The sequence below is a fragment of the Zophobas morio genome, unplaced genomic scaffold, assembly GCF_036711695.1.
Source record: "Zophobas morio isolate AGI-343-1 ecotype UQ-CSIRO unplaced genomic scaffold, CSIRO_AGI_Zmor_V1 ptg000026l, whole genome shotgun sequence".
In the NCBI taxonomy this organism is placed as follows: domain Eukaryota; kingdom Metazoa; phylum Arthropoda; class Insecta; order Coleoptera; family Tenebrionidae; genus Zophobas; species Zophobas morio.
This window is the reverse complement of record NW_026972131.1, coordinates 11,524,676-11,551,156: the sequence shown is the minus strand read 5'-3', so window position 1 is coordinate 11,551,156 and position 26,481 is coordinate 11,524,676. Positions and strand designations below refer to the sequence as shown.

The 26,481-nt window shown below is 33.9% G+C and overlaps 3 protein-coding genes across 3 annotated transcripts in view; 2 read left to right on the top strand and 1 right to left on the bottom strand.

The window, feature by feature from the left end:
• The window catches only part of LOC135136119 (somatostatin receptor type 2-like), a 356,309-nt gene extending 344,588 nt beyond the window's left edge, over positions 1-11,721 (top strand). The window contains exons 7-8 of the mRNA XM_064065251.1: positions 3,783-4,635; positions 10,250-11,721. Coding sequence (XP_063921321.1) covers positions 3,809-4,635; positions 10,250-10,670 — 1,248 coding nt within the window. The 5' untranslated portion in view covers positions 3,783-3,808 and the 3' untranslated portion in view covers positions 10,671-11,721. The remainder of the gene's footprint in view (positions 1-3,782; positions 4,636-10,249) is intronic.
• A 2,613-nt stretch (positions 11,722-14,334) lies between these two features.
• On the bottom strand, positions 14,335-17,351 carry LOC135136065 (axoneme-associated protein mst101(2)-like). Its single transcript, XM_064065191.1, is given in 8 exon segments — positions 14,335-14,475; positions 14,520-14,798; positions 14,903-15,208; positions 15,398-15,535; positions 15,588-15,779; positions 16,058-16,798; positions 16,852-17,011; positions 17,338-17,351. Coding segments are annotated over 8 exon segments (1,971 nt in total).
• A 1,129-nt stretch (positions 17,352-18,480) lies between these two features.
• The window catches only part of LOC135136114 (receptor-type guanylate cyclase Gyc76C-like), a 115,955-nt gene continuing 107,954 nt past the window's right edge, over positions 18,481-26,481 (top strand). Inside the window, exon 1 of the mRNA XM_064065244.1 lies at positions 18,481-19,095. The gene's annotated coding sequence lies outside the window, so the exon portion shown is untranslated. The remainder of the gene's footprint in view (positions 19,096-26,481) is intronic.

Below are 26,481 nucleotides of genomic sequence, written 5' to 3'. Positions count from 1 at the left end.
AATAAAAATAAACACAAATTCGTGATCCTGAGAAAATTTCGGTCATGTTGGATGCCTTTTTGGAAGGATTTTTTGAAGTTTCAAATGTAGTGAACATTGGTGGAGGCGCCAGAACAAAAATTCAAGTCTACCATATTTCACGACCTACATTAAAAACACGCACAAATTCGTGATCCTGAGAAAATTTCGGTTATGATAGATGCCTTTTTGGAAGGATTTTCGAAAGTTTCAAATTTAGTGAAAATTGGTGGAGGCGCCGGGACAAAACTTCGTAGCTCTCATATTCGAAGATCTACAGTAAAAATTAGCACAAATTCGTGATCCTGAGAACATTTCGGTCATGATAGATACCTTTTTGGAAGGATTTTCGAAAATTTCAAATTCAGCGAAAAATTGGTGGAGGCGCCGGAGAAAAAATTAATATCTCTCTTATTTGGCAACCCACAGTAGAGATAAGCAAAAATTCATGATCCTAAGAAAATTTCGGTTTAAATCCCTTTTAACAGACTTTTGTAGACAGAACTCTTTTCAGGACAATTATAGAAAGTTTCAAATTTTGTGAAAAATTGGTGGAGGCGCCAGAACAAAACATCGTATCTCTCTTATTCAAAGATCTACAGTAAAAATAAGCACAAATTTGTGATCTTGAGAAAATTTCGATAACGATAGGTGCTTTTTTGGAAGGATTTTTGAAAGTTTCAAATTCAGTGAAATATTGGTGGAGGCGCCGAGACGAAATTCAAATCTACCTTATTTGACGACCTATGTTAAAAATAAGCACAGATTCTTGATCCTGAGAAAATTTCGGGTTAGATAGACGTCTTGTTGGAATGCTTCGATCAACTCTGATTTTTGGGAAGAAATGGTGGAGGCGCCAGAATCAAAATTCATATATCTCTTATTTGGCAACCCACAGTAAAAATAAGCACAAATTCGTGATTCTGAGAAAATTTCGGTCGTCATAGATGCTTTTTTGGAAAGATTTTCGAAGCTTTCAAATTTAGTGAAAATTGGTGGAGGCGCCGGGACAAAAATTCGTATTTCTCCTATCTGAAGACCTATAGTAAAAATAAGCACAGATTCATGGTTTTGGTTTGGACAATCCTTTTTTAACCGAATTTTTTGGACGGAACTCTTTTCAGGACAATTATAGAAAATTTCAAATATAGTGAAAAATTGGTGGAGGCGCCAGAACAAAACATCGTATCTCTCTTATTCAAAGATCTACAGTAAAATAAGCACAAATTTGTGATCTTGAGAAAATTTCGATAACGATAGACGCCTTTTTGGAAGGATTTTTGAAAGTTTCAAATTCAGTGAAAAATTGGTGGAGGCGCCGAGACGAAATTCAAACATACCTTATTTGACGACCTACGATAAATAAAAATAAGCGCAGATTCTTGATCCTGAGAAAATTTTGGGTTAGATAGACGTCTTTTTGGAATGCTTCAATCAACTTTGATTTTTGGGAAAAAATGGTGGAGGCGCCAGAATCAAAATCTATATCTCTCTTATTTCGCAACCCACAGTAAAAATAAGCACAAATTCGTGATTCTGAGAAAATTTCGATCGTGATAGATGCTTTTTTGGAAGGATTTTCGAAACTTTCAAATTTAGTAAAAATTGGTGGAGGCGCCGGGGCAAAAATTCGTATTTACCGTATCTGAAGACCTATAGTAAAAATAAGTATAGATTCATGATTTTCGTTTAGACAATCCCTTTTTAACCGAATTTTTTAGACCGAACTCTTTTCAGAACAATTATAGAAAATTTCAAATATAGTGAAAAATTGGTGGAGGCGCCAGAACAAAATATCGTATCTCTCTTATTCAAAGATCTACAGTAAAATAAGCACAAATTTGTGATCTTGAGAAAATTTCGATAACGATAGGTGCTTTTTGGAAGGATTTTTTAAAGTTTCAAATTCAGTTGAAAATTGGTGGAGGCGCCGAGACGAAATTCAAATCTACCTTATTGACGACCTATGTAAAAATAAGCACAGATTCTTGATCCTTGAGAAAATTTCGGGTTAGATAGACGTCTTTTTGGAATGCTTCGATCAACTTTGATTTTTGGGAAAAAATGCTGGAGGCGCCAGAATCAAAATTCATATCTTCTTATTTGGCAACCCACAGTAAAAATAAGCACAAATTCGTGATCCTGAGAAAATTTCGGTCATGATGGAAACCTTTTTGGTAAGATTTTCAAAACTTTCAACTTTAGTGAAAATTGTTGGAGGCGCCGGGACAAAAATTCGTATTTACCCTATCTGAAGACCTATAGTAAAAATAAGTACAGATTCATGATTTTAGTTTAGACAATCCCTCTTTAACCGAATTTTTTAGACGGAACTTTTTCAGGACAATTATAGAAAATTTCAAATACAGTGAAAAATTGGTGGAGGCGCCAGAACAAAACATCGTATCTCTCTTATTCAAAGATCTACAGTAAAAATAAGCACAAATTTGTGATCTTGAGAAAATTTCGATAACGATAGATGCTTTTTTGGAAGGATTTTCGAAGCTGTCAAATTAAGTGAAAATTGGTGGAGGCGCCGGGACAAAAATTCGCATTTGCCCTATCTAAAGACCTATGGTACAAATAAGTGCAGATTCATGATCCTGATGCGTTTTAGATGGTTGCTCTTTGGGAGGATTCGAACAATTTTGATTTTTTTGGTGTTAAAATAAAAATTCCCTAACTACCGAACCATCGCAAAAATAAGTAAATATTCATGGTCCTAAGAAAATCTTGGTTTAGATAGTTGACTTTCCTGGATAATTTTAAAAATCTATTTTTTACAGCTAGCTGTTTTAACAAAACCTCTAACAGCAAAAATTGTTTGATTAATAATAATAATCGCAATAACAGTGCACTAAATCACTCAAAAAATATAAAAGTTATGATCATCGTATAACGTAACAACCAAAAAACGCATAACTATAAAAATGAATAGTATTAAAAAGCAGCTTCGCCACTTTTGCCTTGGTAAAGGAGCACTTCCGGAATGAAGCCCCGTTCGGCAACTTTATGAACCAATTAAAAAGTGTATCCCGTTTCGCTTTCCCCATCTCTTATCTTAACACTCCTTCTTATTGTATTTAGATTTAACGCTCAATTTAACTTGATGAAATAAACCAACCATAAATAAGTTAGATCAGCTTCGTTAGAAGTATCAAGATTCGTTTAAAATTAGACTTGTCAGGTGGCCACGTACAAATAAATTCCTGCCAAGATTACATCTCTCTACGCAAAATAATTTCCCTCTGCGAGTTTTTTGTTAGTTTGAAGGGAGATAAGACCTGACATGCAAAAATTACCACATATATAACGCGTACTATATTATTTACATTGTTAGCTTGAAAAATAAACAAAGATCCTGCAGGCAATTTTTATTTTTCCTGCATTATAACAGAACAGTATATTCAGCTGTCACGACTAACGCATAAAAATGTACTCTCATACATCGTTGTTTGCATAGCAAACTCACTTATTACAATCCGCATTTTTATTAATATCGTTGAGGATATTGGAATAGTTTTACAAAGCAAATAATAATAGCAACGGTGTAAACTTTAATCATAACGGAACGCGAACGACTACCTAGTGTATTACGTGCACAATAACGAAGTTTGAAGCTCTGAATATTAAAAAGTTTTTTAATATAAAGAAAATGGGAATTTCGGGACTGAGTTTGTTCACATTCGACCCGAATATTACATGATTGTGATTTTTCTAGGGTTTCTAAGCCGTCTAGAATTAAAATCGTGGTTTTGTTGCAGGCTCGTCTCGTAGTCGACTTTCCCCAATGATGAACCACACCAACATGACGGCCGACGACGCCGTCATGGAGCCCGGCTTGAAAATCCCCATCATCTTCCAAACCATCCTCTTCGCAGTAGTGTGTTTAGTGGGTCTCGTAGGCAACACTCTCGTAATCTACGTCGTGATCCGTTTTTCCAAAATGCAGACAGTTACAAACATGTACATCGTGAACCTCGCCATCGCCGACGAGTGTTTCCTAATCGGAATCCCCTTCCTCATAGTGACAATGTTAAACGAACAGTGGATATTCGGCAACGCCGCCTGCAAAGCCTACATGATCTCCACCAGCATCAACCAGTTCACCAGCTCCATTTTCCTCTGCATCATGAGCGCGGACAGGTACATCGCGGTGTGTCACCCGATTTCGTCCCCCAAGTGGCGGACGCCGCTGATTTCGCGGATAGTGTCAGTCCTGGCGTGGACCTGCAGCATCCTGTTGATGACGCCCATCATCGAGCATGCGACCGAGACGGAACAGAGACCCGGAACCAAGAGCTGCATTATAGAGTGGACCTCGAACGAAACCATGAGCGAGAACTCGACTTCGGCTCTGTCCGGAGCGACCATTTTCACCACGTACACGTTCGTCTTCAGCTTTGCGATACCGTTGTTTTTGATACTTGTTTTCTACTGCTTGGTCATACAGAAATTGAAGACGGTCGGACCGAAGAACAAGTCGAAGGAGAAGAAGAGGTCGCACAGGAAGGTCACCAATCTGGTCTTGACCGTGGTGGCGGTGTATGTGTTCTGCTGGCTGCCGTACTGGATTACACAGATCGCGATGGTACACACCGTTAATCCGTTGAACCAGTAAGTATTGGAGAGGTTTTCGGGGGCCGGTTGTCGAACTCATTACTATATTAGGAGAATTTTTTTCGTTACTTTATACGCGCGTTTTTTGTGTTTTCGATCGTTTCCGGCTCCCTAGGGGCCCGAAAATACCAAGGGAACCATCATATTTGAGCTAGAAATCTTATTTTTGGCGAATTTTATGAGTTCTGAGGTATATTTCGATTTGTTTTGACGACTAGAAAATTCAGCTCATCGAAATCTATCTTGACGAATGTTTTCAAAATTTTACTTTTTCGAAAGCGTCGTCGAAAATTGTCAAAAGAATTTCTCTTGGTGATCTCGATCTGTTTTGTCTCTTCAAAAACTCCTACTATTATTCCAAAATCTGAAAAATGATTTCTGACAAAGTTTAAAATATTTTAAAAATTTGATTTTGATCCTCTATGTTCAGGAAACGAGTCATCCCATCAAGTTTGGACTATTTTCCTTGATGTCGCATCATTTTTTCGTAAACCCAATTTTTTTCAGAATTTTTGGTCATTCAGTTTGTCCAGAATCGCGCTAAAATAGTCATCAACAAAAATGCCATGATTTAAAATTTTAAAAATCGAAAAACCAAAATGTCGAGAAATCAAAACATAAGAAAATCGTCAAACCGAAGAATTAAAAATTTGAAAATCTAAAATTTAAAAATCGAAAAACGAAAAATCAAAAAATTGAAACTACAAACTTTAAAACTGAGAAACCTAAAGAGGCCGAAATCGAAAAAACGAAAAGTTAAAAAATTGGAAAATCGAAAAATCTAAAAGCGAAAAAATAAGAAAACGAAAAAATGGAAAAATGAAAAAACTGAGAAACCGAAATAGGCCAAAATAAAAAATCGAAAAGTTACAAATTGAAGGACTGATAAATCGAGAAACTGAACAATTAAAACATCCAAACATCCAAGTCTCAGTAAATCGAGAAATCACAATATCGCAAAATCTAAAACGGGAAATCGAAAAATTGAAAGATTAAGAAAACGGAAGGTTTGAAATATGTAAAATTTAAAAATCGAAATACTGAAAAATCGCAAAACTGAAAGATCGAGAAACTGAAAAATGAAAGAAAAACTAAAGAATGGAAAAACTGTCCAAAAGCCGAGAATCCAAAAAATTTAAAAAATGAGAAATCGAAAAATCAAAAAATTGAAGTCGAAAAAATTGAAACTTTAAAAAAAATCGGAAAATTGAAAAATCAAAAACAACAAAAATCGAAAAATTGAAGATTTGATGAATTGAAAAATCGAAAAATTGAGGATTTAGAAAAATCAAAAATTGAAAAATCGAAAAATCGAGATGTTTTAAAAATCTAAAATTGAAGAGAAAAATTGAAAAAACGTAAAACTGACATCGGAAAATTGAAAATCGGGAAATTAAAAATTGAGACATTGTAAAATCGAAAAATTGAATAATAATCTGAAAAACTGAAATACCCTAAAACTGAGCAATTAAAAAATTTAAAATTTGAGAAATCAAAAAGTCAAAAAAGTGAAGTAGAAAAATCAAAACCTTCAAAAATTGAAAAATTGAAAAATTGAAAAATCAAAAAACTGAGCGTTTATAAAGTCAAATTTGAAAAATTAAAAAATCGAAGAATTGAACTGGAAAATCGAAGAATTGAACTGGAAAATCGAAATAGTCGACAGTCAAGAAATAGGAAAATCAAAACATCGATTAATTGAAAAATCGAAAAATTGAGAATTTATAAAAGCCAAAAATTGAAAAATCGAAAAATCGAGATGTTTTCAAAAATCGTAAAATTGAAGAACAGAAAATTTGGAAAATCGTAAAATTGAAACATAGGAAAATTGGGAAATCGATAAGTTGAAAATTGTGAAACTGAAAAATTGTAAAATCGAAAAACTGGAAAATGAAAGAAAAACTGAAAAATCTCAAAACTGAAATATCCAAAAACTGAGAAACTAAAAACCTGAAAAATTGGGAAATTGAAAAATCAGAAGAGTGAAGTCGAAAAATCGAAATCTTAAAAAATCGAAAAATTGAAAAATCAAAAACCTGAAAAATCAAAAAATTGAAGAATTGAACTGGAAAATCGAAACAGTCGAAAGTCAAGAAATAGGAAAATCAAAACATCGATTAATTGAAAAATCGTAAAATCAAGAATTTATAAAGGTCAAAAATTTTTAAAAGTCGTAAAGTTGAAGAGGAGAAAAATTGAAAAAACGATAAACTGAAACATCGGAAAATTAAACATCGAGAAATTGAAAAATTGAGAAATTGTAAAATCAAAAAATTCAATAATAAATAATCTGAAAAAATCCCAAAACTGAAATTTCTAAGTTGAAAAATGAAAGAAAAAAAATTGAAAAACTGAGAAATCAAAAAGTCAAAAAAGTAAAGTAGAAAAATCAAAATCTTAAGAAATTGAAAAATCAAAAGTCCAACAAATGTAAAAATTGAAAAATTGAAGAAATGAAATATCGAAAAACTGAGAGTTTATAAAAGTCAAATTTAATGAAAAATCGAAATATTTAAAAATCGTAAAATTGAAAAGGAGAAAAATTGGAAAAATGTAAAGTTTTATGAGAAATCTCAAAACTGAAATATCCTAAAACTGAGAAATAAAAAAATCGAAAAATTGACAAATCAAAAAGTCAAAATATGAAGTAGAAAAATCAAAACTTTAAAAAATTGATAAATGTAAAATATAAAAAACCTAAAAAATTCAAAAATTCAAAAAATGAAAAACCGAAAGAGCGAGAGTTTATAAGTCAAATTTGAAAAAATGAAAAATCGAAATATGTATTTGAAAATCGTAAAATTGAAGAGCAGAAAATTTGGAAAATCGTAAAATTGAAACATTGGAAAATTGGGAAATCGAAAAATTGAAAATCGTGAAATCGAAAAATTGGAAAATCGAAAAATGGAATAATAAATAAACTGAAAAATCCCAAAACTGAAATTTCAATAAATTTAAAAATGAAAGAAAAACTGAAAAATCCCAAAATTGAAATATCCAAAAACTGAGAAATTAAAAAACTGAAAAATTGAGAAATCGAAAAATCAAAAACCTGAACTATCGAAAAATTGAAGAATTGAAGAACTGGAAAATATAAATAGTCGAAAATCAAGAAACGGGAAAACCAAAACATGGATTAATTGAAAAATAAAAAAATTGAGAGTTTATAAAAGTCAAAAATTGAAAAATCTAAGTATTTAAAAAATGAAAAATTAAAAAACAGAATCTAAAACCGAGAAGTCGAAAAATCGAAAAATTACGAAATAGAAAAATGTAAAATTTAAAAACCGAAATGCTGAAAAATCGAAAAAGTAAAAAAATCGACACATCGAAAAATCTAGAAGTCAAAAATCGAAAAGCCGAAGAATCGAAATATTGGAAAATCTCAAAACTGAAATATCGAAAAACTGAAAAATTAAAGAAAAACTGAAATATCCAAAAGATGAAAATCTAAAAAATTGAAAAATTGAGAAATCGAAAAATCAAAAAAGTGAAGGTGAAAAATCGAAACCTTAAAAAAATCGTAAAATTAAGAAATCAAAAACCTAGAAAATCGAAAAATTGAACTGGAAAATCGAAACAGTCGAAAGTAAAGAAATAGGAAAATCAAAACGTCAATTAATTGAAAATTCAAAAAATTGAGAATTTATTATAAAAGTCAAAAATTGAAAAATCGAAAAATCAAAATATGTATTTTTTAAACATCGTAAAATTGAAGAAGAAAAAAATTGAAAAAACGTAAAACTGCAACATTGGAAAATTGAAAATCGAGAAAATGTAAAGTCGAAAAAATGAATAATAAATAATTTGACAAATCCCGAAACTGAAATTTCGAAAAATTTAAAAGTGAAAGAAAACTAAAGGATGGAAAAACTGAAATATCCTAAAACCAAGAAATTAAAAAATTAAGAAATTGAGAAATTAAAAAGTCAAAAAAGTGAAGTAGAAAAATCGAAACCTTAAAAACCTAAAAAATTGAAAAATTGTAGATTTGAAGAAATCAAAAATCGAAAAACTGAGTTTATAAAAGTCAAATTTGAAAAATTGAAAAATCGAAATAGGTATTTAAAAATCGTAAAGAGAAAAATTGGAAAAATGTCAAATTGAAACATCGAAAAATTGGGAAATCGAAAAATTGAAAATCGTGAAATTGAAAAATTGAAGAAATGATGAACCAGAAAATCGAAACATTCGAAAGTCAAGAAATAGAAAATCAAAACATCAATTAATTGAAAAATCGAAAAATTGAGAATTTAGGAAAGTCAAAAATTGAAAAATCGAAAAATCGAAACATGTATTTAAAAATCGTAAAATTGAAGAGTCGAAAAATTTGAAAAAACGTAATACTGAATGAAACATCGGAAAATTGAAAATCGAGAAATTGAAAAATTTTGAAATTGTAAAATCGAAAAATTGAATAATAAATAATCTGGAAAGTTACAAAAGTGAAATTTCGAAAAATTGAAAAATCTCAAAACTGAAATATCCTAAAACTGAGAACTTAAAACATTGAAAAATTGAGAAATCTAAAAGCAAAAAAGTGAAGTAGAAAAATCAAAACCCTAAGAATTGAAAAATTGAAAAACTGGAAGTCAAATTTGAAGAATTGAAAAATCGAAATATTTAAAAATCGTAAAATTGAAAAGGCGAAAAATTGGGAAATCAAAAAATTGAAAATCGTGAAATTGAAAAATTGTAAAATCGATAAATTGAATAATAAATAAACTGAAAAATCCCAAATCTGAAATATCAAAAAACTAAAAAATCCAAAAACTGAAATATCTAAAAACGGTGAAATTAAAAAACTGAAAAATTGAGAAATCGAATAATTGAAAAATCAAAAACCTGAAAAATCGAAAATTGAAGAATTGAAGAACTGAAAAATCGAAATAGCCAAAAGTCAAGAAAAGAGAAAACCAAAACATCGATTAATTGAAAAATCGAAAAATTGAGAGTTTATGAATGTCAAAAATTGAAAAATCGAAATATTTACAAATCGTCAAATTGAAGAGGAGAAAAATTGAAAAAACGTAAAACTAAAACAACGGAAAATCGAAAATAAAAATTTAACACGGATTCCCACGAAAATGTCAAGGAAACCATCAAATTTTAGCTATAAATCTTATTTTTGTCGAATTTTATGAGTTCTGAAGTGTACTTCGATTTGTTTTAACGATTCTGATAGACATGACATACTTGCGATATGCAAAATCGACTTATTTTGCGAAAACGAGACGATTGATTAATTTTCTACCAAATTTATCACTCTTTCATGGACCGACGAACAAATTCTCGTCGTAATAACCCAAAACGCGCTCAAAATTTGAAGTGGGCGCATTGTTCAACCCCGCCTACTCATCGTCTCGCCGCCCCTTCGCGTTAATTTTTCATTAAACCCGTGTAACCACACCATCTTTCCCAATTTTTGAATAGCCACAATGCCTTTGAGCTCGTTTATTCATCTCCGAAATAAACCTCGGCATATTAGCACCCACTCCCTCCCATCCGGCGAACTCGCGTTCAGACAGTCCGATATTAGTGCGGTTATCGATCGCATTTTTTTAATTATCCAGACAACAGGCATTTGAAAATAGATTACTTTCTGTTGAAGGTCTCCCTTCGTGGTAACGCTCCACCTCATGGCTTCCTGCCTCTGCTACTCGAATTCGGCGATGAACCCGATCCTTTACGCTTTCCTGAGCGACAACTTCAAGAAGAGCTTTCTGAAAGCTTGCACTTGCGCCGCCGGAAAAGACGTCAACGCGACTTTGCACATGGAGAACAGCGTTTTCCCCCGGAAAAACAAGGGGTCGGAGAGGATGAGGGCGGCGCGGGGCACTTCCATCTGCCCGAACAACGACGACGAGTGCGACATGGGGCCGCTGGTGAGCCGGGGCGACCAGTCCACCTCGGCCATCACGATGACGTCACGGACGAACATAACCTCGCTGGGGGACAGCAGAGAGACCATATCGAAGGGCAACGCCGTCAAGAACGGCAACGTCGTCACCATCCATCCGACGTGTTTGTAAATTTTTTATTTGGAGATTGGAGGTGTAAGCAAAACTCGGGGTTTTACACCGCAGCGCCCCTATAAATCGGCGTTCGGGGATGTTTTATTTATGGCGGGGTAGTTGGTGAGGGTTATTACACGGAAGCCTGGTCGTAAGGGAACAATCACGATTGCTGATTTTTACGGGCGAGGTTTGCTTGGCTTTATTATCATTTCTCAAAAATATCATATCGATTCTGACATTTTGAGACACACAACTTGTACCATATTTTGCGATTCGTTGTTGATGAAGATCGGAAGGGTCTTTCTGTAGGGTAAGTTAGCGACTTAGCAGGGTATAAGAGAGTAGACGTACTTAAGTTAAGTTTAAGTTACTCAGTGTCAATTTAACATTGTATACACTTACGATATGATGTTAAAGATCTTAATGTGACCTATGTGTAAAAAGATTCTTGTAAAAATCCTGGTGTTTTATGTTTCGTGTATTGAGATTCGTTTAGTTCAAATGTCTATTAGTATTGTTACATTTTGTATATAAAGTTTATTCTTCTATAAACGAGATAATGTAATTCACAAGATTTTAGTAATTGAGCCCATAAAATCTTGTTTGCTATTACATTTTGTACTTTTATATACATTTATATAGGGAGGTGAAAGCTATCACGAACGAATTTTTTGGCGCGAATTTTGAAAATCGGTAGTTTACGAAGCCGTAGGGGTTAAGCACGTTGTATGGCTTTCACCGATATATAATAATAAATTATCAATTGATTAAATGGCTGTTCTTAAGTGTTACGTGTACATAGCATATAATCATTTAGTTAAGACCTGTGATATTAACATAATGTTGTGAAAAATATGTATATAATCACACACATCTATCGATTTTGTGTACTTCCCTACCGCACCAACTAACGTTTTAAAAATTCCGATCATGTAAATGATAATCCAGTGTAACTTAAAGTTAGGTTCGACCGAAAACCTAAGTTTGAGTGGTCTTGCCAAATAGCTGTACTTAGTGTGAATGTATACAATATATTTCTCGTATAATAAAACATACATATTTCCAACGTGTTCTCATTTCACAACCACTAAAAAATACATACAAAACGCTTTATTTAGATAATAAAATTAAAATTAATCATCTAAAATATGGTCAAATTTGAAAATTCCTAGTCCCAAAACTCTACGATATTTTTAATTCAACAACACCAACCAAATGGCGTCATTACGTTCCAAAAATTAAAAATACATAGCAAAAAGGACACTATTGTTATTACTATTTTAACATAACAATTACAAAATAAATAAAGCAGAATAAATCAAAAAATATTTGTACAAAGAAGAGAACTTGAAAATATAACAGTGAAAAAAGAGAGAAGCGACATTATAAACTCAAAAAGAAAAATGAGTAGACAATTGATGATAGAAACAACAAAGATATATTTAAAGTAAAAGAGTTAAAATGGAAGTCAAATGGCCAGAGAATACGACAAAAAGAATAGGAAATTCCTTATAGAAGTATTTCGAAATTTTTTATTGTTTATAGGACACTCCCAAAAATTTAATTAATCTGATGCCTATAACTCTTGTTCAGGGGGACCATCCAGAAATCATCGGGAATCAAGACATGCAGGACAAGGGATCCCCGAGGTTCTTTCAAACTACTTCAAAAACAAGACAAGAGATATCCAAAATTCTTTCAAATTACTTCAAAAACATGACAACAAATCGGCGACATTCTTTCAAATTACTTCAAAAAACGAAACAAAAGGAGTTGCCGCGATTTATTCAATCTACTTCAAAAACCAGACACAGGGGGACAAGAGGCCTCCGACATTCTTTCAGACTACTTCAAAAACAAAACAAAATGAGTCCCCGAGATTCGTTCAAACTACTTCAAAAACACGACAACAGATCGCCGACATTCTTTCAAACTACCTCAAAAACAAAACAAAAGTGTCCCCGAGATTCTTTCAAATTACTTCAAAAAACGAAACAAAAGGAGTTCCGCGATTTATTCAATCTACTTCAAAAACCAAACACAGGGGGTTCCCGAGATTCTTTCAAACTACAGTGAAACCTGTCTATGCCGGACTCTGTAGAAGGCGGAAAACTGCTCATCGCGGAAATTTTCCGCAGTCCCGTTTTTTCAAATACCTAATTTAATGTATTTTGGTCCGTATAAGCCGGAAACTGTATAACGCGGAAACGGAAAATATTTGTAAGTCCCAACGTGTCAAAACACATGCACCCAACTCTGTGTAAAACGGAAGCGAGAACAAAGTTGATGATTTCTACGAAAAATATATAATTCAATTCGTGGACTTGCAGGTGCATTTTTTGTCAACAGAAAATCACTGTTCTCAATTCTCATTTAATTGGTGTCTCTCGTGGTTATATGTGTGTTCGCAATGGCCCATAAAACGACCAACAGTAACAACAAAATGGATTTAATTAATGTACACGAGCAGCAAAATTTGACTGTTAAAGAAATTTGCAAAAGTTCCGTTGTAAAAAACGCAAGTGTATCAAATTATAAGACATATCCTGAAATAAATTAGAGAGTAATGGCAAAGCGGTGAGTGTGTAGCCAACCTTTTGCAGTTGAGAACAAGCATGGAAAATATATCTAAATGGCCGAAAAAGCAAATAACAATAAACAACTATTTCAAATAATTCTTTTATATGTACCTATGTATTCAATTTAATAAAAATTCATTTCCGTTTTATAGAGGTGTACTTTCCGTCATAGCCGGGTTTCCTGTAAAAGCCGGAACCCTGTTTAAGACGGATAAAAATTTTGGACCCGCGCGATTCCGGCATGGACAGGTTTTACTGTACTTCAAAAACAGGACAAGGCGCCTTCAATATTCTTTCAAACTACTTCAAAAACAAAACAAAAGGAGTCCCCGACATTCTTTCAAACTACTTTAAAAACAAAACAAAATGAGTCCCCGAGATTCTTTCAAACTACTTCAAAAACACGACAACAGATCGCCGACATTCCTTCAAAGCACCTCAAAAATCAAAACAAAATGAGTCCGCGAGATTCTTCAAACTACTTCAAAAACAAAACAAAAGGAGTCCCCGAGATTTTTTCAAACTACTTCAAAAACAAAACAAAATGAGCCTCCGAGATTCTTTCAAACTACTTCAAAAACACTACAACAGATAGCCGACATTCTTTCAAACTACCTCAAAAACAAAAGAAAAGTGTCCCCGAGATTCTTTCAAATTACTTCAAAAAACGAAACAAAAGGAGTTCCAGCGATTTATTCAATCTACTTCAAAAACCAAACACAGGGGGTTCCCGAGATTCTTTCAAACTACTTCAAAAACAAAACAAAAGGAGTCCCCGAAATTCTTTCAAACTACTTCAAAAACGAGACATACGTAGCCCCCGAGATTCTTTCAAACTACTTCAAAAACAAAACAAAAGTAGTCCCAGGGATGCTTTCAAACTACTTCAAAAACCAGACACAAGGGGCCTCCGACATTCTTTCAAACTATTTCAAAAACAAAACAAAAGGAGTCCCAGAAATTTTTTCAAACTACTTCAAAAACCAGGCAAAAAGGGTCCGCTGCCCCTGTAGCTTTCTTTTCGGCTTCCTCTTTAGTTTTCCTTTTAGTTTCTCTGTTAGCTTTCTTTTCACCTGCTTCTTTAGCCTTCTTGGCCTTCTCTATAGCTTTTTTTCAGCTTGTTCCTTCTTCTTCTTCTTCTCAGCCTCTTCCTTAGCTTTCTTTTCAGCTTCGGCTTTTGCTTCCTTAACCTTCGTTTCAGCTTTCTTTTTAGCCTTTATTTCTGCTTCCTCTTTAGCTTTCTTTTCATCTTGTTCTTTAGCTTTTTTTTAGCTTCTTCTTTAGCCTTCCTGGTCTCCTCTTTGGCGTTCTTTTCAGCTTCTTCCTTCGCCTTTTTCGCAGCGTCCTCCTTAGCTTTCTTTTCAGTTTCCTCTATTGCCTTCTTTTCAGCTTTCTTTTTGTACTTTCTTTCTGCTTCCTCTTTAGCTTTCTTTTCGGCTTCGTCTTTAGCTTTCTTCTCAACGTCTTCTTTAGTCTTTTCGGCCTCCTGTTTGGCTTTCTTTTCAACTTCTTCTTTCGCCCTCTTCTCAACCTCGTCCTTGTCTTTCTTTTTCTTCTTTGCTTTCTTCTCTGCTTATTCCTTAACCTCCGTTTCAGCTTTCTTTTTAGCCTTTATTTCTGCTTCCTCTTTAGCTTTTTTTCATCTTATTCTTTAGCTTTTTTTTTAGCTTTTTTTTTAGCTTCTTCTTTAGGCTTCTTGGTCTCCTTTTTGGCATTCTTTTCAACTTCTTCCTTCGCCTTCTTTTCAGCGTCCTCCTTAGCTTTCTTTTCAGTTTCCTCTTTTGCCTTCTTTTCAGCTTTCTTTTTGTACTTCGTTTCTGCTTCCTCTTTAGCTTTTTTTTCAGCTTCGTCTTTAGCTTTCTTATCAACTTCTTCTTTAGTCTTTTCGGCCTCCTGTTTAACTTTCTTTTCAACTTCTTCTTTCGCCCTCTTCTCAACCTCGTCCTTGTCTTTCTTTTTCTTCTTCTTTGCTTTCTTCTCTGCTTAGTCCTTAACCTCCGTTTCAGCTTTCTTTTTAGTTTTTATTTCTGCATCCTACTAAGCTTTCTTTTCGGCTTCTTCTTTAGTTTTCTTTTCATCTTATTCTTTAGCTTTATTTTCAGCTTCTTCCTTCGCCTTCTTGTCAGCGTCCGCCTTAGCTTTCTTTACAGCTTACTCTTTTACTTTCTTCTGTGTTTCTTCCTTAGCCTTCTTTTCAGCTTGCTGCTTGTACTTTATTTCTGCTTCCTCTTTAGTTTTCTTTTCGGCTTCGTCTTTAGCTTTCTTTTCAGATTCTTCCTTCGCCTTTTTCTGAGCCTCCTCCTTAAAATTTCTTTTCAGCTTCCTCTTTAGCTTTTTTTGCTTCTTCTTTAGCCTTGTTGGCGTCCTCCTTAGTTTTCTTTTCAGTTTCTTTCTCCGTCTTCTTCTTAGCGTCCTCCTTAGCTTTCATTTCAGCTTCCTCTTTTACTTTCTTCTCTGTTTCTTCCTTAGCTTTCTTTTCAGCTGTCTTTTTGTACTTTATTTCTGCTTCTTCTTTAGCCATTTTTTCGGCTTCTTCTTTAATTTTCTTTTCTGTTTATTCTTTAGCTTTCTTTTCAGATTCTTCTTTAGCTTTTTCAGCCTCCTGTTTAGTTCTCTTTTACAACTTCTTCTTTCGCCTTCTTTTCAGTCTCATCCTAAGCTTTCATTTCCTTTTTTCTTTCTTCTATGCTTATTCCTTAGCCTTCCTTTCAGCTTCCTTTTTAGCCTTTATTTCTGCTTTCTTCTAAGCTTTCTTCTCGACTTCCTCTTTAGCTTTCTTTTAAACTTCTTCTTTGGCATTTTTTGCTTCTTCATTAGATTAGCCTTCTTGGCATCCTGTTTAGCTTTGTTTTCAGCTTCTTCTTTAGTCTTTTTGGCCTCCTCTTTAGCTTTCTTTTCAACTTCTTCCTTCGCCTTTTTCGCAGCCTCCTCTTTAGCTATCTTTTCAGCTTTCTCGTTTGCTTTCTTCTCTGCTTCTTCCTTAGGCTTCTTTGCAGATTTCTTTTTGGCCGTTATTTCTGCTTCCTCCTTAACCTTCTTCTCAACTTCCTCCTTAGCTTCCTTTTCAGATTCCTTTTTAGTCTTTCTTTTTGACTCCTATTTAGCTTTCTTCTCCTCTTCTTCCTTAATTTTCTTCTCAACTTCATCTTCAGCTTTTTTTTCAGCTTCTTCCCTAGCCTTCTTCTCAGCTTCCTTTTTGTACGTTATTTCCGCTTCCTTTTTAGCTTTCTTTTCGTCTCCGTCTTTAGCTTTCTTTTCAGCTTCTTCTTTAGTCTTTTCGACCTCCTCTTTAGCTTTCTTTTCAGCTTCTTCTTTCGCCTTTTTTTCAGCCTCCTCGTTAACTACCTTTTCAACTTCCTCTTTTGCTTTCTTCTCTGCTTCTTCCTTAGCCTTCTTTTCAACTTTCTTTTTGGCCGTTATTTCTGCTTCCTCCTTAGCCTTCTTCTCAACTTCCTCCTTAGCTTCCTTTTCAGCTTCCTTTTTAGCCTTTCTTTTTGATTCCTCTTTAGCTTTCTTTTCCGCTTCTTCCTTAATTTTCTTCCCAGCTTCCTCTTCAGTTTTTTTCTCAGCTTCTTTCTTAGATTTCTTTTCGTATTTTTCTTTAAGATTACTTCAGCTTCTTCTTTAGCTTTCTTCTCAGCTTCTTCCTTAGCTTTCTTTTCAGCTTTCTCTTCAGCTTTTCTTTCTGATTCCTTCTTCAAAAACCAGACACATGTGGTCCCCGAGATTCTTTCAAAATACTTCAAAACAAAACAGAAGAGGTCCCCGAGATTCTTTCTATTTCAAAAACAAGACAAGGATCCCCGACACTCTTTCAAACTACTTCAAAAACCAGACACAAGGAGCCCCAAGATTCTTTCAAATTACTTCAAAATCAAGACAACCGATCCCCGAGATTTTTCCGAACTACTTCAAAAATAAAACACAAAGGGATTCCGAGATTCTTCCAAACTACTTAAAAAAAAAGCGGAAATTCTGGCAAATTGCTTCAAAAATAAGATCTCCGAAATTCTTTCAAATTACTTCAAATACGAGATATCACGGGCAGGGGTTTATTGAGGACTTCCAATAAACTTTTACGGAAATGGAAAGTCGATGTTCACAAACTCCTAGTCATTATACATATATGGATTATCTAATTAACACAGACAATGCGTTCAAAAAAATATTTTCAAAATCCATAAAACCTAGTAAAGAACGAAATTATAAGAAAAAAAAAATTCTCCAATTGTTTATGGTGCAAAAACCAGCGTTTCTCTAACACCTAGGGTAAAAATCAAGGAAGATTCAAAAACCACAAGTACAGGAGTAATGTTATTTTACAAAATTTATATAACATTCACCATGCAAACTTTTCAGGTGACGTCATCAAGTTCTGGGTGGGGATAATCAGACAAATTTTGATCAGCGTTTTGACATCTACACGATAATTCTAAAACGTATACAATTTTGCAACAAGCAGTAAGTAGTAGAGACGGAAACGGCAGACCTATTTTTCCATACTCTAGGGATCATAAGACTGATTTTACAACGTAAGAGTGGTGGAAAGGCAGAATAAAGAAAGAACGAACTCTGCATAGAAGATAACTGAAAAATAAAATGATGGGAACAAAAAAAACGTATCCATTGCCGACGAAAACGCAGCGTTAACAAATTTTCCGCGGTCGAAGTCCTTATTCTATTCCAGGCGATGATCAATACTTAAAAGAAAATAAAGAGTTTCAGTTCTAAAGAAAGAATAGTAAGATTTGTTCAATTAAATACGTATTAAGCGAAAAACGGGTTCTAAAAATATACAACTGCGGTAATAAAACTGAATTGTATATGGACGCATGTAAACAAAAATGGTATCGTATTGATGCAGAAGCGAACCAAGGTGATATATTTAATGTTGTTCTTTCTGTATTTTTGAATTATTATAAAGATAAACAAGAAAATGGAAACAAAACAAAAATGTGGTACAAAAACACAACCAAAAGTGATCTGGGGACGGTATTTACAGTGCTGGTTTTAAAAAAAGAACACTGGAATGAGATGACAGAAACCTGCACCGGGTTTGTATCTGAGATAACGGCGTCTCGAGTAGTTTACTGCTTTCGTCGTTACAGGTTTCTGTATCGCGTTAGAGGAGTGGGCTAGAAGATGGCGCTGCGGTTGCTGTTCGGTGTGCGGTGTTCAACTTACCGTAAACAAGATGTAGCCACCGTCCCCCATTAAAATCTTAAAAAACCACATTCAACAGGCTGGTTCGGATATCGTAGTCACAGTCACACGGTCAAATCAGATGCATTCGAAGAGTTCGCGATATTAAGTTCAAAGACACGCTCGCTTCGCGTTACGTCAAACAAGCGACGAAAAAAAAGCACAACTTATCGCATCAATCGCTCAAAAACAGATCAAATTCCAGGCGAATTCCTCAGACAAAGCGAAAAAATAAACAAGCCGAACTTCGTCAACTCTTTATTCTTCTGTGTCGTGTTATTTAAATAATGTGTTTACTAATAAGCGCGAGATAAACCGAGTGTGAAAAGTCCCCGTTGCGTCGACCGCGTCCAGTGATAAGCGCGAAGTTGCCAAAAGAGTGCTCTTCCTCTCGGAAGAAGAAGAGGACCCCGAGTTGGTGTGTAGAAAGTGCGAGCGGCATTTTTGGCCGCCGAAGATGAACCTCTGCGCTCCGTAAACTTTCCCGTTTTTTTCTTTTATCGCTGTGCAAATAATCGCGTCAAAAATAACATTCCGACCGCGGCGGTTCCTGGACGCTCTCTGCTGTTTTGACGCTCGATCACGTGATAGTGCAACAATTGCTGGTGGACAAATATCTCCGCAGCCTCGATTGACCCACTGGGATTTTTAAACACATGGTAAGTGGGTTTTTTGCCGTTTGCTGCTCTCCCATGGTTGGGCTATTTTGGGCGCCAAGGTCGCCGAATGGGCCCAATCGCGCCGATTGCGTACTGTTGACCTCTTCTCTTGTCATTCCTTACGTGATCCCTTGACACGTGTGTGCGCCTCGTTTGCATGAAATGCGCTCAACTTGCTCGGACGCCAATTCGCACACCCATAGCTTTGCCGCCAAAACGCGTTTTCCGCCGTTATGCAACGCCCGATTTTCGAGATTTCCTCGACTTGGACGCCCGATAATCCGACTTGTTTATGTCGCTAAAAATATTGTTTAACAATTGAATTTTAATCGCGTGCTGACGTAATGGACTATTTTTAACTTTGAGGTGCCGTTTCCTTACCTTTGATATCGAAAATTTACAACAGGTTTCTGTAATTGATTTATAAATAACCACTCATTATTAATCCTCTCCATTAATGGGCGGCCGCTTATTTATTCATCTTCATTGTTTCCATAACACGGATTCATGTTGTGCTAATAAATGGCCGCACGTGTGCTAAATTACTTTTGCGGAATTCTTATTCATCGAGCTTGAAACTGTGTTAGGTAAACGTTTGCAGCCGGATTTCAAAAATCAAAACTACTTTTTTTTCGCGATTTTTGCGATGTCATTGACATGCGAAAATTAAAAGTGAAAAACAAGTTCTAAATTTAAGTTTCTTTACAATTGTCGCTTTCTGAAAGGACTAGAATAGGATGAAATTTATGGGTCAGCGTTTGCCAAACTTTTTTGTTGGGCAACACTTTCGCACGGTTATCATAAAAAATTAGAATAGAAATCATATTAATTTGAATAATTTTCACTCGGAGACGTCTTGCGGAACACCGTTTTGGAATCGCTGCCATCATTTTTTTTAATGTCATAGCAAGGTTTTCTTTACCGAGAAATACCATTTTATTAAGTCTATGTGTATTATATGTAGAAATAATGGAAAGTACTACCACAGATCAGTAAACAGTAAACACAAAGTTTAAATGAACCAAGATTTGTTTAGTGCATCATATGTAACAGTGGTTGCCGTTTTCATGGATATCAGAGCATCACCACCACTTTTTGGTTAGTTAAATTTCAAAACGAAATCTAGACTCTGTAATCCACGGACAAGAGCTTTCCCTGTTTGATGTTATTTTGATATTTTTTCCAGATGTTTAATCAAGAAAAAAAATACAATAGAACTTATATACAGCGGACATCACTTTTAAGAATTTGCGTTAAAACAAAAATATTAGTTTTTTGTTGGTAGAATTTTACTATAGTTTTGTTTTTGACATAAATCTTCTGGCAATGCGCGAATAGGAAAATTACAGTAGGTTTCATAATAAAAAAATTATAGAAAGTAAATAAGAATGGAAAAAACGACAACAATATTTAAAATTAAATACAAACAAATTTCGCATTGTTTACCATTTCGTTACGACATGATCTAAATTTATTTTTTTGGCAAGTCTTCAATATTTTGAAAATGTATTGTTACGTAGAAGTACTACTAAAACTTTTAAATAAAAAAAAGTACAGTAGAACTTTTATACAGCGGATATCGCTTTTTTAAGAAATGTTTTGTTAATGCGGTAATAGCAAAATTACAATAAGTTTCATAATAAAATAAATATAAAAAGTTAATAAGAATAGAAAAAAAAAACAAGAATATTTAAAATTAAATACAATAATTTTATTGCGTTAAATCAAGGCAAAAATACAGTAGAACTATATAGTGGACATCGCTTTTAAAAAATGGATTTTTAGGCAACTTTTCCAAAAGCTCCATTGTTCCGTTTTAAAATTTTCCAACGTTTTTCTGCCATTTTCCAATTTTACCCCCCAGAAGTTATTTCTGCCTTTGTTTATTGGAAAATTCGAGCAAAAAAATACTTCCAAAGTGAATATTTAGAAAATCTTGCTCTTCCAAAAGCTCAATTTTTCCATACGAAATTTTCCACCTTTTTTCAACCATTTTCGAAAATTACCTAGAGATTTTTCTTGTAGATTTCAGCCTTCAGAAATTATTTCTGCCTTCGGTTCTTGGAAATTTTCTACCAATTTTCCAAAATTACCGGGATTAAAAAACGGAATATTTAGAAAACCTTGCTCCGGAATCATAAACACGATATATTTTTGGAATCAAAACATCAAGATCTATATCCTAGATTTTTTTGCGGATTTTTAGGCAACTTTCCAAAAAGCTCAATTTTTCCATGAGAAAGTTTCCACCTTTTTTACACCATTTTCGAAAATTTCCTAAAGAGATCTTTTTCTAACTTTCAGTCTCCAGAAGCTAATTGTCTTCATTTCTTACAAAATTAGCAGCGTTTTCCCAAAATTTCGCATTTGAAATGTGGGAATTTTCAGCATTTTAAAAAAACTAACTTCCCAACCGAATATTTAGAAAATCGTGTTCCAGAATCATAAATAAGCTATATCTTGGGAATTAGCACGTCAAGATCTATGTACCAGAATTTTTTGTGGACTTTTAGGCAACTTTTCCAAAGCTTAATTTTTCCATACTCTCCCCTTAGAAAATTTTCTACCTTTTTTCGATCATTTGCAAAAATTACCCAAAGATATTTTCTTGTAAATTTCAGTCTCCAGAAGTTATTTTTGCCTTCAATTTCTAGAAAATTCCTACCGATTTTCCATTTGAGATATGGAAATTTTCAGGATTTAAAAAATATGTATTATATCCAGACCGCGTATTTCGAAAATCCTATTCTGGAATCATAAGCGGGATATATTTTTTTATTCAACACGTCAAGATCTATGTTCCACAATTTTTTGTGGATTTTTTGGCATCTTTTCCAAAAGCTCAATTTTTGGATACTCTCCCCTTAATAAATTTTCCAACTTTTTTAGACCATTTTTAAAAATTACCCAAAGAGATTTTCTTGTAGATTTCAGCTTGCAGAGGTTATTTCCGGTTTCATTTCTTACAAAATTCCCAGCATTTTCCCAAAATCTCGCATTTGAAATGTGGGAAATTTCAGGATTTAATAAAAAAAAAATTTCCACATCGAATATTTAGAAAATCTTGGTCCGGAATGATAATCATGCTATATTTTTGGAATTAGCACGTCAAGATCTATAGACCAGAAGTTTTTGTGAATTTTTAGGCAACTTTTCCAAACCTTAATTTTTCCATACTCTCCCCTTAGAAAATGTTCTACCTTTTTTCGAAGATTTGCGAAAATTACCCAAAGAGATTTTCTTGTAGATTTCAGCCTCCAGAAGTTATTTCTGCCTTCATTTTCTAAAAAATTCCTTCCAATTTTCCAGAATCACCCATTTGAGATATGGAAATTTTCAGGATTTAAAAAATATATGTTTTCAGACCGCGTATTTCGAAAATCCTATTCCGGAATCATAAGCGCGATATTCTTTTTGAATCAACACGGCAAGATCTATGTCCCTGAATTCTTTGTGGATTTTTAGACAACTTTCCCAAAAGCTCAATTTTTCCATACTCTCCCCTTTATAAATTTTCCAACTTTTTTCGACCATTTTTGAAAATTACCCAAAGAGATTTTCTTGTATATTTCAGCTTGCAGAGGTTATTTCCGGTTTCATTTCTTACAAAATTCCCAGCATTTTCCCAAAATCTCGCATTTGAAATGTGGGAATTTTCAGGATTAAAAAAAGTATATTTCCACATCGAATATTTAGAAAATCTTGGTCCGGAATGATAAACATGCTATATTTTTGGAATTAGCACGTCAAGATCTATATACCAGAATTTTTTGCGGATTTTTAAGGAACTTTTCCAAAAGCTCAATTTTTCCTTACGAAGTTTTCCATCTTTTCTCGACCACTTTCGAAAATTACCTAAATAGATCTTTCTTGTAGATTTCAGCCTTTACAAGTTATTTCTGCCTTCATTTCTTAGAAGATTTCTACCAATTTTCCAGAATAGCTTAGGTGTGGGAATTTTCAGGATAAAAAAAATACTACCAAACCGAATATTTAGAAAATCGTGTTCCAGAATCAAAACACGCTATATTTTAGGAATTAGTACGTACCTTTATCCAAGAATTTTTTGTGAATTTTTAGGCAACCTTTCCAAAAGCAGAGTTTTTCCATACTCTACCCCACAAAATTTTCCACCTTTTTTTGGACATTTTCCAAAATTACCCAAAGAGATTTTCTTGTAAATTTCAGCCTCCAGAAATTATTTCTGCCTTCATTTTTTAGAAAATTCCCACCAATTTTCCAGAATCGCCCATTTGAGGTATGGGAATTTTCACGATTCAAAGAAAATGATTTCCAGACCTCGTATTTATAAAATCCTGTTCCGGAATCATAAGCGCGATATATTTTTTGAATCAACACGTCAAGATTGAAGTCCCAGAATTTTTCGTGGATTTTTAGGCAACTTTCCCAAAAGCTCAATTTTCCATACTCTCCCTTGATGAAATTTTCCACCTTTTTTCGACCATTTTCGAAAATTACGTAAACAAATTTTCTTATATATTTCAGCCTCCAGAAGTTATTTCTGACTTCATTTCCTAAAAAAATTCCCAACATTTGCCCAAAATCTCGCATTTGGAATCAGGGAATTTTCACGATTTAAAAAAAAATACTTCTAAACCGAATATTTAGAAAATCTTGTTCCGGAACCATAAGTACGCTATATTTAGACAACTTTTCCAAAAACACAGTTTTTCCATACTTTCACCCCACAAAATTTTCCACCTTTTTTGGACATTTTCCAAAATTACCCAAAGAGATTTTCTTGTAAATTTCAGCTTCCAGAAATTATTTCTGCATTCATTTTTCAAAAAATTCCTACCAATTTTCCAGAATCGCCCATTTGAGATATGGAAATTTTCAAGATTCAAAGAAAATGATTTCCAGACCACATATTTAGAAAATCCTGCTCCGGAATCATAAGCGCGATATATTTTTTGAATCAACACGTCAAGATTGAAGTGCCAGAATTTTTTGTGGATTTTTAGGCAACTTTCCCAAAAGCTCAATTTTCCATATCCTCCCCTTATAGAATTTTCCAACTTTTTTCGACCAGTTTCCCAAATTATCGAAAGACATTTTCTTGTGAATTTCTGCCTCCAAAAGTTATTTCTGCCTTGATTTTTTAGAAAATCCCTACCAATTTTCCAGAATCGCCCATTTAAAATACGAGAATTTTCAGGATTTAAAGAAAATGATTTCCAGACCACGTATTTAGAAAATCCTGCTCCGGAATCATAAACGCCATATATTTTTTGAATCAACACGTCAAGATTGAAGTGCCAGAATGTTTTGTGGATTTTTAGGCAACTTTCCCAAAAGCTCAATTTTCCATATCCTCCCCTTATAGAATTTTCCAACTTTTTTCGACCAGTTTCCCAAATTATCGAAAGACATTTTCTTGTGAATTTCTGCCTCCAAAAGTTATTTCTGTCTTGATTTTTTAGAAAATCCCTACCAATTTTCCAGAATCGCCCATTTAAAATACGAGAATTTTCAGGATTTAAAGAACATAATTTCCAGACCACGTATTTAGAAAATCCTGCTTCGGAATCATAAGCGCCATATATTTTTTGACTCAACACGTCAAGATTGAAGTCCCAGAATTTTTTGTGGATTTTTAGGCAACTTTCCCAAAAGCTCAATTTTTCATATCCTCCCCTTATAGAATTTTCCAACTTTTTTCGACCAGTTTCCCAAATTATCGAAAGACATTTTCTTGTGAATTTCTGCCTCCAAAAGTTATTTCTGCCTTGATTTTTTAGAAAATTTCTACCAATTTTCCAGAATCGCCCATTTCAAATACGAGAATTTTTAGGATTTAAAGAAAATGATTTCCAGGATTTAAAGAAAATGATTTCCAGACCACGTATTTAGAAAATCCTGCTCCGGAATCATAAACGCCATATATTTTTTGAATCAACACGTCAAGATTGAAGTGCCAGAATTTTTTGTGGATTTTTAGGCAACTTTCCCAAAAGCTCAATTTTCCATATCCTCCCCTTATAGAATTTTCCAACTTTTTTCGACCAGTTTCCCAAATTATCGAAAGACATTTTCTTGTGAATTTCTGCCTCCAAAAGTTATTTCTGCCTTGATTTTTTAGAAAATCCCTACCAATTTTCCAGAATCGCCCATTTAAAATACGAGAATTTTCAGGATTTAAAGAAAATGATTTCTAGACCACGAATTTAGAAAATCCTGCTCCTGAACCATATATTTTTTGACTCAACACGTCAAGATTAAAGTCCCAGAATTTTTTGTGGATTTTTAGGCAACTTTCCCAAAAGCTCAATTTTCCATTCTCTCCCCGTATAAAATTTTCCAACTTTTTTGGACCAGTTTCCCAAATTATCGAAAGAGATTTTCTTGTAAATTTCTGCCTCCAAAAGTTATTTCTGCCTTGATTTTTTAGAAAATTCCTACCAATTTTCCAGAATCGCCCATTTAAAATACGAGAATTTTCAGGATTTAAAGAACATAATTTCCAGACCACGTATTTAGAAAATCCTGCTCCGGAATCATAAGCGCCATATATTTTTTGAATCGACACGTCAAGATTGAAGTGCCAGAATTTTTTGTGGATTTTTAGACAAATTTCCCAAAAGCTCAATTTTCCATATCCTCCCCTTATAGAATTTTCCAACTTTTTTCGACCAGTTTCCCAAATTATCGAAAGACATTTTCTTGTGAATTTCTGCCTCCAAAAGTTATTTCTGTCTTGATTTTTTAGAAAATCCCTACCAATTTTCCAGAATCGCCCATTTAAAATACGAGAATTTTCAGGATTTAAAGAAAATGATTTCCAGACCACGTATTTAGAAAATCCTGCTCCGGAATCATAAGCGCCATATATTTTTGGACTCAACACGTCAAGATTGAAGTCCCAGAATTTTTTCTGGATTTTTAGGCAACTTTCCCAAAAGCTCAATTTTTCATATCCTCCCCTTATAGAATTTTCCAACTTTTTTCGACCAGTTTCCCAAATTATCGAAAGACATTTTCTTGTGAATTTCTGCCTCCAAAAGTTATTTCTGCCTTGATTTTTTAGAAAATTCCTACCAATTTTCCAGAATCGCCCATTTAAAATACGAGAATTTTCAGGATTTAAAGAAAATGATTTCCAGACCACGTATTTAGAAAATCCTGCTCCGGAATCATAAACGCCATATATTTTTTGAATCAACACGTCAAGATTGAAGTGCCAGAATTTTTTGTGGATTTTTAGGCAACTTTCCCAAAAGCTCAATTTTCCATATCCTCCCCTTATAGAATTTTCCAACTATTTTCGACCAGTTTCCCAAATTATCGAAAGACATTTTCTTGTGAATTTCTGCCTCCAAAAGTTATTTCTGCCTTGATTTTTTAGAAAATCCCTACCAATTTTCC